Genomic DNA, 14170 nt, shown 5'->3' with positions numbered 1-14170 from the left:
TTGACTCTGCTTATAAACAATTTATTAGCTTTCCCAGTTCTCTTGCAAAATTGTGCAAGAGGCTGAAGGTTTTATGTATGAATCTATTTATCATGCATTGCCAAGATTGCCCTCTGCATCGATTTGTTGCAATAATTCAGATAATATGTACGTTTTGTCTTGAACTTTTAGATCCTTATTTGAGAACTTCAGGGCAACTTGCAATATTTAACTTGTTCTGAAACACCTTTCAATTTCATAATTTACCATGTTCCATCTCCCAAATTTATGCCCACTCACTTAACTATCTCCCCCCCCCCCCCCCACCCCCCCCCCCCCCCCCCCCCCAGGCCAGAACGGTGGCGCAGTGGATAGCACTGCTGCCTCGCGTCCTTGGTTCAATCCCAGCATAGGGTTACTGTCCATGCGGAGTTTGCATATTCTCCCCGTGTTTGTATGGGTTTTGCCCCCACAACCCAAAAATGTGCAGGGTAAGTGGATTGGTTCTGCTAAGTTGTCCCTTAATTGGAAAAAATGAATTGGGTGCTGTCAATTTAAGAAAACTATCTATATCCCTTTGCAGACTTCTTATGTCCTCTTCACACATTCCTGCCTACATGTGTGTCTTAAATGATAACATTTGATCCTGTCATCCAGGGCTGCTATATTTGCTGATGACCTAGGTAGGAAAGTAAGTTGTGAAGAGGGCAAAGGGAAATAGATAGGTTAAACAAGTGAGAAAATGTGAACTCGTCCACCTTCCCAAGAAGATTAGAAAAGCCGCTTAATATTTAAATAGGAAGAGATTGCAGAGGGATCTGGGTGTCCTGGTAAGTGAATTATAAAAGGTGAGTGTGCAGGTACAGCAAGTGATTAGGAAAGCAAATGGAACTGTACTTTGGTATATGTGACAATAAATATCAATCAATCGTCATTTATTGCAAGGGGAATGGAATGTAAAAGAGAAGTTTTGCTCCAGTTGTATAGGGTATTGCTGAGGCCACATCAAGCACAGTGTAGCGCTTCATCATAGAATTTACAGTGCAGAAGGAGGCCATTCGACCCATCGAGTGTACCGGCTCTTGGAAAGAGCACCCTACCCCAGGTCAACACCTCCACCCTATCCCCATAACTCAGTAACCCCACCCGACACTAAGGGCAATTTATCATGGCTAATCCACCTAACCTGCACATCTTTGGACTGTGGGAGGAAACCGGAGCACCCGGAGGAAACCCACGCACACACGGGGGGGATGTGCAGACTCCGCACAGACAGTGACCCAAGCCGGAATCGAACCTGGGACCCAGGAGCTGTGAAGCAATTCTTTAGTCTCCATATTTCTGAAAGGACATAATTGCATTTCAAGCAGTTTAGAGAAGGTTCGCTCGACTGATTCCTGGAATGAGAGGGTTAACTGGTGAGGAAAGGTTGGGCTTTGTGTCCATTCAGAGTTCGGAAGAGGGAGAGGTGATTCTGAGGGGACTTGACAGGGTGCATGCTGAGAGGATCTTTTCCCTTGTGGGAGAGAGACTTGAACTTGGAGTCGCAGTTTAAGACAGATGAGGAGAATTATTTTTTGTCCGTGTTGGAATTTTCTTCCCCAGCGTGGTGGAAGCAAGGTCATTTAATGTCTTTAAGGCTACATGAAATTCTTGACAGGCAAGGGAGTCAAAGGTACAGGGAGCAGGCAGCAATGTGGAGTTGGGATCTCAATCAGATCAGTCATTATCTTATGGAATCGTGGAACAGGATTGAGGGGCCGTGTGGCCTGATTTATGTCCATATCGGTCATTTTGGGCATATGTACAAAGTGGATCAGGTGGATGATCTCTCTGCTTCACTGTGGGTGTGTTGAGCAGTAGACCAATTCTGTCCAGCTTTAGGGACCACATCAGTAGCGGTTGGATTTTGATTGGGTGGGTGTGCTGACATCAGCGTCAGAATTCCTGCCTCCTGCATATCGACATTTGGCTTGAGTAGGGGAAAATTGAGAGCGATTGAAAAGCAATGTACAAAAGGGCTCTGCATCAAGGGAGGTCTCAATGTGACAGCAGTAGGCTGAGCATAGACCTAAACAGTTGGGTGAAGTGTGTGCTAAATGGTATTTTCTTTTTTCCAACTTTTTAAAAACTTCTTGCAACTTTTTCCAGAAGGGACATTAACTTAGATACCCCAAAGGTTGATGACATTCCCAAGAGTGGATGTGAATATCTTTTTCTTTGGGGGGGGGGGGTGGAGTTGGGGCAAATGTGCCTATTCTTCATATCACCATTTTTCTACTTTAGGTGAGAAGTTGGGATGATACATTTCCTGAACTGCCTTTACCATCGTACTCCTGCAGCTGATATTCTGATAAATAAAAGTAGAAACATATACTGGTGGCCTCTTGGATCCTTCTCTCTCTAAACCCTTTCCAGAATTGTCTGAATTAGCCATGGTTCACTGACAGTCCAAGACTTTGCGACGGTACACTGGCAACATTTATAAATTTGAACTCTTGGCTTTCCAACACCAGTTTCGACATTAACGATGTTCATAGAACTGTACTGTACAGGCCCTCGGCCCACAATGTGCTGAACTAGTCTGAAACTAAGATCAAATCAACCTACTCCCAATCATTCTAGTGACTCCATATGCCTATCCAATAACCGCTTGAAAGTTCCTAAAGCGTCTGACTCCACTACCATAGCTGGGAGTGCGTTCCACGCCCCAATCACTCTGAGGAAAGAACCTACCTCTGACATCCCTCCTATATCTTCCACCATGAACCTTCTAGTTATGCCCCCTTGTAACAGCTACATCCACCCGAGGAAAAAGTCGCTGAACGTCCACTCTATCTTTCCCTCATCATTTTATACACCTTAATTAAGTCACCTCTCATCCTCCTTCGCTCCAATGAGAAAAGCCCTAGCTCCCTCAATCTTTCCTCATAAGACCTACACTCCAATCCAGGCAGCATCCTGGTAAACCTCCTTTGCACTCTTCCCAATGCTTCCACATTCTTCCTATAATGAGGTGACCAGAACTGCACACAATACTCCAAATGTGGTCCAACCAAGGTCTTGTACAGTTGCAGCATAACCTCACTGCTCTTAAACTCAATCTCCCTGTTAATAAATGCTAACACACTAGGCTTTCTTCACGACTATCCACTTGGGTGGCAACTTTCAGAGATCTATGGACATGAACTCCGAGATATCTCTGCTCCTCCACCTTCTTCAGAACCCTGCCGTTAACCCTGTAATCCGCATTCAAATTTGTCCTACCAAAATGAATCACTTCAGACTTACCAGGGTTAAACTCCATCTGCCACTTTTCAGCCCAGCTCTGCATCCTATCAATGTCTTGGCAGCCTACAACAGCCCTCCACATTATCCACTACTCCACCAATCTTGGTGTTATCAGCAAATTTACTAACCCAACCTTCCAACTCCATCATCCAAGTCATTGATAAAAATCACAAATAGCAGAGGACCCAGCACTGATCCCTGTGGTACACTGCTGGTGACTGGGCTTCAGGATGAAAATTTACCACCACCCTCTGTCTTCTATGTGATAGCCAGTTACTATGCCATGCTCCTTTCTGCATGAGCCGACCATGGGGCACCTTATCAAACACTTTACTAAAATCCATGTATACAACATCAACTGCTCTACCTTCATCTATGTACTTAGTTACCTCCTCAAAGAATACAATCAAACTTGTGAGGCAAGACCTACCCCATAGAAATCCGTGCTTACTATCCTGGATTAAGCTGTTTCTTTCCAAATGATCATAAACCCTATCCCTCAGGAGCCTTTCCAATAATTTACCCATGACCAAAGTGAGACTAAACGGCCTATAATTCCCAGGGTTATACCTATTCCCTTTCTTGAACAAGGGAACAACATTCGCCTCTCTCCGGTCTTCTGGCACTATTCCAGTAGACAGTGAGGACATGAAGATCAAAGCCAAAGGCTCTGCAATCTCATCCCTCGCCTCCCAAAGAATCCAAGGATATGTCCCATCAGGATATAGCAATAGGACCAAGGGACTTGTCTTTCCTCAGGCTTCTCAAAATTTCTAACACATTGCATCTTAATTACCCTTCCCCCAGTTATAAACCTTGCCCTGCCGTATGTTCCTATCCCTCTCCATTGCTATAGTAAAAGTCACCGAATTGTGGTCACTATCTCCAAAGTGCTCTCCCACAACCAAATCTAACACTTGGCCCGGTTCATTACCCAGTACCAAATCCAATGTGGTCCCGCCGCTTGTCGGTCTATCCACATATTGTGTGAGGAAACCCTACTGCACACACTGGATAAAAACAGCCCCATCCAAACTATTCGAATTATAGCGGTTCCAATCAATATTTGGAAAGTTAAAGTCACCCTACCCTGTGACTACCGCACCTATCCAAAATCTGCATTGCAATCTTTTCCTCCACATCTCTGTTACTGTTTGGGGGCCTATAGAAAACTCCTAACAAAGTGACCGCTCCTTTCCTATTTCTAACTTCAGCCCACACAACCTCAGTAGACAGATCCTCCTTAAACTGCCTTTCTGCAGCCATTATACTATCCTTGATTAACAATGCTACTCCTCCACCTCTTTTACCATCTTCCCTAATCTTACTGAAACATCTAAACCCCGGAACCTCCAACAACCATTCCTGCCCCTGTGCTATTGTAGCCATGTAAAATGGCTGCGTTCCGATTAATCTGGCCAAAACCCAGTTTAAAATGGCTAACCCGAAAGACTGCTGGGAAAAGCAGCCAAGAAGACACAAGCAGGCAGCTGCAGACAGGTTTGCATATTCAGCTCTGGGAACGTAGCCCAGATCGATACTCAGGGCTATCAACAGCCCATCAACCCAGGTATCCGCAGTTGCATTCAGGACTGTTTACACCTAATCTACTCAGACATCCACAGTGAAATCGGCCATCCCCGGGAACAATTGCAACATATTAGCAATTGAATACCGGGCCAGACCTGTCGGCGCCTGCAGTGGCCGAAACAAAGACAGGTGAGCGACCACCCCCCGATCGAGGAATCGCCTCACCATTGGACACATCGACCCCAGAGATTGGGGACAGAATCCAATCACTTGGGACTCAGGGTCAAGGGCCGCCACGGGAGGCGGGAAGCCCCTGGGCCCTATAAAAGTAAAGGTCCAAGTTCAGATCGCTCTCTCTCTCCTCTTCGCCTGCTCGAGACCTTCGCAAGACCAGCCACCGGCAAGTGTAAGTTTGAATCCAACGATCGCTATCCGGTAGAGACACCTAGCCACCGACCTGTAGCAACCTTTTGAATCCCGCGGGCCAGATTTGATTGGACAAGCCATTCGTTTCCCTGACCTGGTGGGCTCTTCCTAAGTTAAGTATTGGCCGGTAGTGATAGGTTTATTATATAGAAAGTATTATTAGTGTATTAATATTGCTTCTTGCATATAATAAATGACCGTCGTTTTAATCCTTACTAAGCGGTGTGCTGTATTATTAATCATAACCTGAACTTGAACCACGTGGCGGTATCATAAAGATACCTGGCGACTCATGAGCAAAGGTGACGTAAACAGAGCAAATAGACTAAGGTTAAAAAGAGCAACACTATCCACGCCTCCGTAATGGCCACAACATCGTACTCCCAGGTACCAATCCATGCTTCAAGCTCACCAACATTATTCCTGGGCCGGGATTCTCACCTACCCGGCGGGGCGGGGGGTCCCGGCGGGATGGAGTGGCAGAAACCACTCCGGCGTCGGGCCGCCCCAAAGGTGTGGATTTCTCTGCACCTTTAGGGGCCAAGCCTTCACCTTGAGGGGCTAGGCCCGCGCCAGAGTGGTTGGCGCGTCGCCGGACGGTGGGAAATGCCTTTGGCGCCAGGGCCGAAGGGACTACGCCGGGCGGCGGAAGTCCGCGCATGAGCGGGAGCGTCAGCGGCTGCTGACGTCATCCCCACGCATGCGCAGGGGGGGGGGGTGTCACTTCCGCCTCGGCCATCACGGAGGCTGTGGCCGAGGTGGAAGGAAAAGAGTGCCCCCGCGGCACAGGCCCGCCCGCGGATCGGTGGGCCCCGATCAGGGGCCAGGCCACTGTGGGGGCACCCCCAGGGCCAGATCGCCCTGCGCTCCTCCCCCCCCCAGGACCCCGGCAGCCCCGCCGGGAAGGTAGGTGGTTTGATTCACGCCGGCGGGACTGGCATAACAGCAGCGGGACTTCGGCCCATCGGGGACCGGAGAATCGCCGGGGGCGGGGCCCGCCAATCAGCGCGGTGCGATTCCCGCCGCTGCCGAATTTTCGGTGCCGGAGATGTCGGCGGGGGCGGGATTCACGCCGCCCCCCCCCCCCCCCCCCCCGGGCGATTCTCAGACCCGGAGGGGGGCCGGAGAATCCCGCCCCAGATGTTCCTCGCATTGAAGTAGACACACTTCAAACCACCTTCATGTCTGCAGGTCCACTCTTGTGACCTTGGTACCAACCTCAGTACTGCACTACCATCAACTTCCTGAACTCCAGCAACACTATCTCCTGGACTACAAATCAGTTCCCATCCCCCTGCCCAATTAGTTTAAACCCCCCCCGAAGAGCTGTAGCAAATTTCCTCCCAGGATATTGGTGCCCCTCTGGTTCAAGTGTTCCGAGTACTCAATTCATTTTTTCCAATTAAGGGGCAATTTAGCGTGGCCAATCCACCTACCCTGCACATCTTTGGGTTGAGGGGGCGAAACCCACGCAAACACGGGGAGAATGTGCAAACTCCACACGGACAGTGACCCAGAGCCGGGATATTTGTGGAGCCTCTTCCAATTTTCAGCCACCATTCACGGCTGGATGTGTGTGGTACTAGATCTGATCCGTTGGTTGTGGGATCGCTTAGCTCTGTCCATCACGTGCTGCTTATAATGTTTGGCACGCAATTTTCAAGCTCCACCAAGTGAGCACATCCTTTAGGTATGCCTGGTGCTCCTGGTCTGCTTTCCTGCACCCTTCATTGACCCCCTGGCTTGGTGATAATGATAGAGTTGGGGATATACCAGTCCATGAGGTTAGAGGTTGTGGTTGAGCGCAATTATTCAACTGCTAATGGCCCACAGCACCTCATGGATGCCGTCTTGAGTTTTAAAAAATTTAGAGCACCCAATTCATTTTTTCCAATTAAGGGGCAATTTAGCGTGGCCAATCCACCTAGCCTGCACATCTTTGGGTTGTGGGGGCGAAACCCACGCAAACACGGGGAGAATGTGCAAACTCCACACTGACAGTGACCCAGAGCCGGGATCGAACCAGAGTACATTCTTGCACTCTCAATGCTTCCTCCAATTGGTGTTCATCACGGAGAAGTACCGATTCATCAGCGGAGGTGATGGGGGTGGGCAGTGGTACATGGTAATCAGCAGGAGGTTTCCTCGCCCATGTTTGACCTGCTGCCAAGAGACTTCATAGGGTCCGGGATCAATGCTGAGGACTTAGAGGGCAACTCCCTCCCGACCATATACCACTGCTGCCACCTGTGCTGCGTCTGTCCTGGCTGAGGGCAGGGACAGGACAGACCTGGGGATGGTGTTGGTGGTCTCTGGGACATTGTAAGATATGATTCTGTGAATATGACCGTTTGGCTGCTGCTTAACTAGTCTGTGGGACAGCTCTCCCAACTTTGCCCCCCCCGCCCCCCAGATGTTAGTATGTCCTATTTCCTTTTATGTGGTTAGGCGCTAACTTTTAATAGATAATACTCTGAAGCTTGTGGAGCTGCTTTGCTGTGATAAAAGTATTATATCTATGCACACACACGTTTAGTAAAACATCAAATTTATCAAAAGTGAAAATTGAGAGACAGTTCTTTTGCAGGAGACTGGATGGGTGTTTGAAAGGAACAATACGAAATATGGTGATACGGCAGAGAAATTGTGCATCATTTCAATGAATGGACCCCTGTCACTTTTGTACCCTTTGTCAGCTTTTATTGCTGCCATAGCTGTTATCCTACTGGCTGATCATTCCACCAATCGCTTTTCCATTCATTGCCACCAATTACTGCAACCATTATTTCTAAGTACAAGATTCTACCCTAATACACTACCCAATCTGAATCCTTCACATGCAATTAACTGTCATGGCCCTTGGCGTCCAAATATATTAGGTGTGATGCTCTTTCCAAGGGCCAGTGCAGACTCGATGGGCCGAATGGCCTCCTTCTGCACTGTAAATTCTATGATGTGGAGATGCCGGCGTTGGACTGGGGTGAGCACAGTAAGAAGTCTTACAACACCAGGTTAAAGTCCAACAGGTTTGTTTCGATGTCACTAGCTTTCGTAGCGCTGCTCCTTCCTCAGGTGAATGAAGAGGTATGTTCCAGAAACATATATATAGACAGATTCAAAGATGCCAGACAATGCTTGGAATGTGAGCATTAGCAGGTGATTAAATCTTTACAGATCCAGAGATGGGGTAACCTCAGGGTAAAGAGGTGTGAATTGTGTCAAGCCGGGACAGTTGGTAGGATTTCGCAGGCCAGATGGTGGGGGATGAATGTAATGCAACATGAATCCCAGGTCCCGGTTGAGGCCGCACTCATGTGTGCGGAACTTGGCTATAAGTTTCTGCTCGGCGATTCTGCGTTGTCGTGCGTCCTGAAGGCCGCCTTGGAGAACGCTTACCCGGAGATCAGAGGCTGAATGCCCTTGACTGCTGAAGTGTTCCCCGACTGGAAGGGAACATTCCTGCCTGGTGATTGTCGCGCGATGTCCGTTCATTTGTTGTCGCAGCGTCTGCATGGTCTCGCCAATGTACCACGCTTCGGGACATCCTTTCCTGCAGCGTATGAGGTAGACAACGTTGGCCGAGTCGCACGAGTATGTACCGCGTACCTGGTGGGTGGTGTTCTCACGTGTAATGGTGGTATCCATGTCGATGATCTGGCACGTCTTTCAGAGATTGCGATGGCAGGGTTGTGTGGTGTCGTGGTCACTGTTCTGAAGGCTGGGTAGTTTGCTGCAAACAATGGTTTGTTTGAGGTTGCGCGGTTGTTTGAAGGCAAGTAGTGGGAGTGTGGGGATGACCTTGGCAAGATGTTCATCTTCATCGATGACGTGTTGAAGGCTGTGAAGAAGATGTCGTAGTTTCTCCGCTCCGGGAAAGTACTGGACGACGAAGGGTACTCTGTCAGTTGTGTCCCATGTTTGTCTTCTGAGGAGGTCGGTGCGGTTTTTTGCTGTGGCGCGTTGGAACTGTCGATCGATGAGTCGAGCGCCATATCCCGTTCGTACGAGAGCATCTTTCAACGTCTGTAGATGTCTGTCACGCTCCTCCTTGTCGGTGCAGATCCTGTATATACAGAGAGCTTGTCCATAGGGGATGGCTTCTTTAATGTGTTTAGGGTGGAAGCTGGAGAAGTGGAGCATCGTGAGGTTATCCGTGGGTTTGCGGTAAAGCGAAGTGCTGAGGTGACCGTCCTTGATGGAGACAAGTGTGTCCAAGAATGCAACTGATTTTGGAGAGTAGTCCATGGTGAGTCTGATGGTTGGATGGAACTTATTGATGTCATCGTGTAGTCGTTTCAGTGATTCTTCGCCGTGGGTCCAAAGGAAAAAAATGTCATCGATGTATCTGGTGTATAATGTCGGTTGAAGGTCCTGTGCGGTGAGTAGGTCTTGTTCAAACTTGTGCATGAAGATGTTGGCATATTGGGGTGCGAATTTGGTCCCCATGGCAGTTCCGTGCGTCTGGATGAAGAACTTGTTGTCGAAGGTGAAAACGTTGTGATCCAGAATGAAGCGGATGAGTTGCAGAATTGCGTCTGGAGATTGGCAGTTGCCGGTGTTGAGTACTGAGGCTGTTGCAGCAATGCCGTCGTCATGGGGGATGCTGGTATAGAGTGCCGAGATGTCCATTGTGACGACGAATGTTCCTGGTTCAACTGGTCCATGGGTGCTGAGTTTCTGTAGGAAGTCCGTCGTGTCGCGACAGAAGCTGGGCGTGCCTTGTACGATGGGTTTCAAGATGCCCTCGATGTAGCCAGAGAGGTTCTCACACAGGGTCCCATTGCCTGAAACGATAGGACGGCCTGGTTTGTTGGCCTTGTGTATTTTCGGGAGCATTGTCTGGCATCTTTGAATCTGTCTATATATGTGTTTCTGGAACATACCTCTTCATTCACCTGAGGAAGGAGCAGCGCTCCGAATGCTAGTGACATCGAAACAAACCTGTTGGACTTTAACCTGGTGTTGTAAGACTTCTTACTGTAAATTCTATGACACAGCCTGGGCCGAGAATTATCTGAATTCTCATTAAGTTCCAACTAAACACACTTCCCAGACTTCTTATCTGGTAAAACATCAGCAACAGGCAACTTAGCTATCAGATTGTATTGAACTGTTTTTAGTTAAATCATTGTCTCAATCGACTTGATACCTATGAGAATTTAAGCCTTGAATTAACTTTAAAAAGCTGTTCGTAGCAGATTTCAGTGGCTCTTATGTACAGCATTTCTATAAATTATGCTCACTATTCAAATATAAAATCTGTAGACAGCATGCAATTGTATAAAGTAATTTAAAAAATAATACACACACTATATTTCATATGCATCTTTAAAAAGTCCAACTTTTCCTACTGAAGAATAGATCTCTATTACCTCGATCAACACAGAAGCAAACGAACAAGTGTACATAAAAATCACAAAGGCATCTTTCTGCTGGCTTTTCAGCATAATGCAGACCACTGCCTCCTCACAGGGAGTTATATCACATCTAAACTCGTGCTGTCTCAGTAAACCTGGGTACAGCATGTGCTGCAAAAAAAGGAAGATTCCTTCCGTCAGTACTTTGGCAAGCATATTGAGGAATCTGATTTTCCAACTGGTCTTGTTAGCTGCTTGAATAAAGTTATCTTGCGCCTGCCTCAGGCTGTGTCTGTTGTACAAAAAGTTTGTCGTCGACAGGGTGAAAAGGAACACGATTTGCAGTGTGAACAAGGTGAAGGGTGACAGAGGTGAAAGTTCGGTGTAACATTGCTGGCGACAGCCCACCTGGGTGGAATTACAGCTGAGGTCCTGCATGTCATCTTCCCAGATGGTTTCTGCAGTGATGATAATGGCAAAGAGACGCATGATGAAGAGTAAAGCCAGCCAGTTCCTGACACGGGGGGAGACATGGGATCCCATGCCACTCAGAAATGCCAAGGTCGGATCCATCATCAAACTCGCCTATAGTTCCATTTAGAGGAATTGATTGAGGAACAAAAAATATAAGTGGATTAATACTGGCACCTTCTACTGTGTGTAACATAAGAACAGGAAATAGCAGGAGTAGAGCACAAGGCCCATTGAGCCTACTTCGCCATTCAATACGATTATAGCTGATCGACTCCACTTTCCTGCCATCTCCCCTTAATTCCCTGAGGTATTAAAAATCAGTGTGATCCCAGCCTTAAATATGTTCAATGATTGAGCATTCACAACCTTCTGGGAGTAGAGTATCCCAAAGATTCACAGCCCTTTGACGTCATTTCCCATCTCAGTCCCAACATGGGCGCATCCTTTTTGGTCACTAAGGGCAATTTATCATGGCCAATCCACCTAACCTGCACGTCTTTGGACTGTGGGAGGAAACCGGAGCACCCGGAGGAAACCCAAGCAGATTTGTGCAGACTCCGCAGAGGCAGTGACTCAGCGGGGAATCGAAGCTTATCTTAGGACTGATCCCCCCCCCCTTGTTTTAGATTCCCTGACCAGCGGAAACAATCTCTCAGCGCCCACCCTATCAAACCCCCTTCCAAATTATGTGGGTCCGAATTATGAGGGTCTCAATGAGATTGCCTCTCATTCTTCTGAGCCCAAGAGACCATAAACCCAATTTACTAAGCCTCTCATCACAAGCTGTTCCCATTATTCCAGAGACCAACCTCGTGAACCTTCACTGTACCACCTCCCAGTGCAAGCATATCCTTTCTTAAATGTGGGCACCAAAACTACACACAGTGATCCAGATGCGGTCTCCCCCAAACCCTGCACCATTATAGCAAACAGGAGTCTCAGAATGCAATATTATCCACAGAATTAAGTTCAGGTCAGTTTATCCTATCCATCTCGTCTCAGAAATAAACATTTGTTTTCTATTGACGCCCAAGCAAAACACTGCAGGTAGGTGCTGGAAAACTGAAACAAAAACAACATGTTGCAAAGACTCAGTAGGTCAGGCAGTCAGCAAGAAGAGAGAAGCAAGGGTAATGAACTGGATTCTCTGCTGTCGGGATTCTCCGTTGCGCCGGCAGCCCAGGGATTTCCCCATTGGCCGGCTGGCGAGACGGAGAATCCCGGGGTGCGCCGCACACGGTTTTGGGTACAGGTCACACAAGTTTCCACAGCTCAAGGACAATTCGAAAGCTGAGGTTGCCAACAGACTGGTTCTTCAGCCCCAGAGGGAGAGTGATGTAATTGATATTGGAGAATGGGGCCTGTAGCAGAGTCAGGACATAACAGGTTAGGTCTTCACAAGAGGGAGGATATTCCTGATCATTCAAAACTGGATGCGGGAAAAGCAACGTGACAGATCGGATTCCACGGGAGGGTTGATAGATTTTTTTTTTGTATAAATTTAGAGTACCCAATTCATTTTTTCCAATTAAGGGGCAATTTAGCGTGGACAATCCTCCTACCCTGCGCATCTTTTGGTTGTAGGGGTGGGACCCACGCAGACACGGGGAGAATGTGCAAACTCCACACGGACAGTGACCCAGAGCCGGGATTGAACATGGGACCTCAGCGCCGTGACGCAGCAGTGCTAACCACTGCCACCGCGCTACCCTGGGTTGAAAGATGTTTGAGGTAGAACTGGGTGCCGCGGTCAGAACTAGGGTGGGGGGGGGAGAATAGACCCTTGGGGGAATTCCAGAGGAAACAGTGCTGGGGGAGGGAGGGGGAGGGCGTACTGAATTCCAGTATGATTGGATTTGAAAACAAGAATTTCATGAAAATACAATATACTGGAGAATGGGTGGCACAGTGGTTAGCACCGCTGCCTTGTAGCGCCAGGGACCCGGGTTTGGTCCCGACCTTGGGTGACTGTGCGGAGTCTGCACGTTCTCCCCGTGTCTGTGTGGATTTCCTCCGGGCGCTCCGGTTTCCTCCCACAAAGATGGTGCAGGTCAGGTGGATTGGCCAGGCTAAATTGGCCTTAGTGTGCAGGTTAGGTGGGGTTATGGAGATAGCGTGGGTGCTCTTTCAGAGGGTCGGTAGAGAGTCGACGGGCCGAATGGTCTCCTGCCCTGTCGGGGATTCTCTGCAGAAAGCCGGCAGACTTCAGGAGCAGAAATCGACAAACACGAACTTTGCTCTCCATAAATAAAGCGAAGCCGCCCCAGTAACTTTTAACACTCCAATATCCAGCAGATCAGACAGCAGCCACGTTCCAGGCAGATGATATTTCGTCAAGAGCCGAATATATTTAAGGTGTGGATCCCTGGAAAAGAACTGACCTGAAACAATTCCCATTTCATTCTGTTACCTGGAGTTAAATCGGGTTGTTGCAGTATCTGGACCCCCGGGACGCAACTTTGCTCAATCCAAATCTAAACCCTTCCAAAGTACCTTTCGATCCTGGGCGAAGCGATTCCAGTGCGAGATATTCTTCCTCTCCCTGTGCGGTTACTTTGTTTAATGGTAAACATGCCGAGGCAGCAAACATGTTTCCATATCGAAGCTAACCTGGAAAGTACAGGTGAGCAACTCAGAATGAAACTGAGCAGGAGGAGGAGGAGCTGGATATAAAACATCCCGGAATGGAAACCAGAGTTAAATTACTGACTGGAAATCGTCAACTCTTTATCCACTGAGATAAACTGAGATTAAAAAAACAATAATCAAGTTGTTTCAGAGTGTTTAATGCATCGACACACCAGCGGATGTTGTGGGGGAAAGTTTTCAATTACACAAGATTTAACTTTACAAAAGTTATAAGCCGAATTGCAAAAAGGTTTTGTTTGTACCATTGACATTCAAAGTACCAAGTGCGGCTGTATTTAAAAAAAATAAGTTTAGAGTACCCAATTATTTCCCCCCCCCCCCCCAATTAAGAGGCAATTTTTCGTGCCCGGAAGGGATCAAAGCAAAGTGGGAGGAAGAATTGGGAGAGGATATGGAGGAGGGGTTCTGGTGTGAGGTGCTCCAAGAGAGTGAACGCCTCCACCTCGTGCGCGAGGTTGGGGCTG

General features: G+C 48.0%; 1 protein-coding gene across 2 annotated transcripts; it reads right to left on the bottom strand.

The window, feature by feature from the left end:
- Window positions 1-7757: 7757 nt before the first annotated feature.
- On the bottom strand, window positions 7758-13689 carry LOC140394937 (gap junction beta-1 protein-like). 2 transcript variants are annotated; one of them, XM_072482143.1, is made up of 2 exons: window positions 13468-13689; window positions 7758-11168 (listed from the first exon to the last, which is right to left on the bottom strand). In XM_072482143.1, exon 2 carries the CDS (start codon window positions 11157-11159, stop codon window positions 10536-10538), a length of 624 nt encoding a protein of 207 aa, XP_072338244.1. In that variant the 5' UTR covers window positions 11160-11168; window positions 13468-13689; the 3' UTR covers window positions 7758-10535. The 2 variants fall into 2 exon arrangements, with proteins under 2 accessions (XP_072338244.1, XP_072338243.1); XM_072482142.1 differs by having other exon boundaries at window positions 13551-13689.
- Between the last annotated feature and the right edge of the window lie 481 nt (window positions 13690-14170).

Source organism: Scyliorhinus torazame, chromosome 18 (genome assembly GCF_047496885.1).
Source record: "Scyliorhinus torazame isolate Kashiwa2021f chromosome 18, sScyTor2.1, whole genome shotgun sequence".
Classification (NCBI taxonomy): domain Eukaryota; kingdom Metazoa; phylum Chordata; class Chondrichthyes; order Carcharhiniformes; family Scyliorhinidae; genus Scyliorhinus; species Scyliorhinus torazame.
Note: the sequence above shows the minus strand (reverse complement) of the source record. Positions and strands in the feature narration are given on the sequence as shown.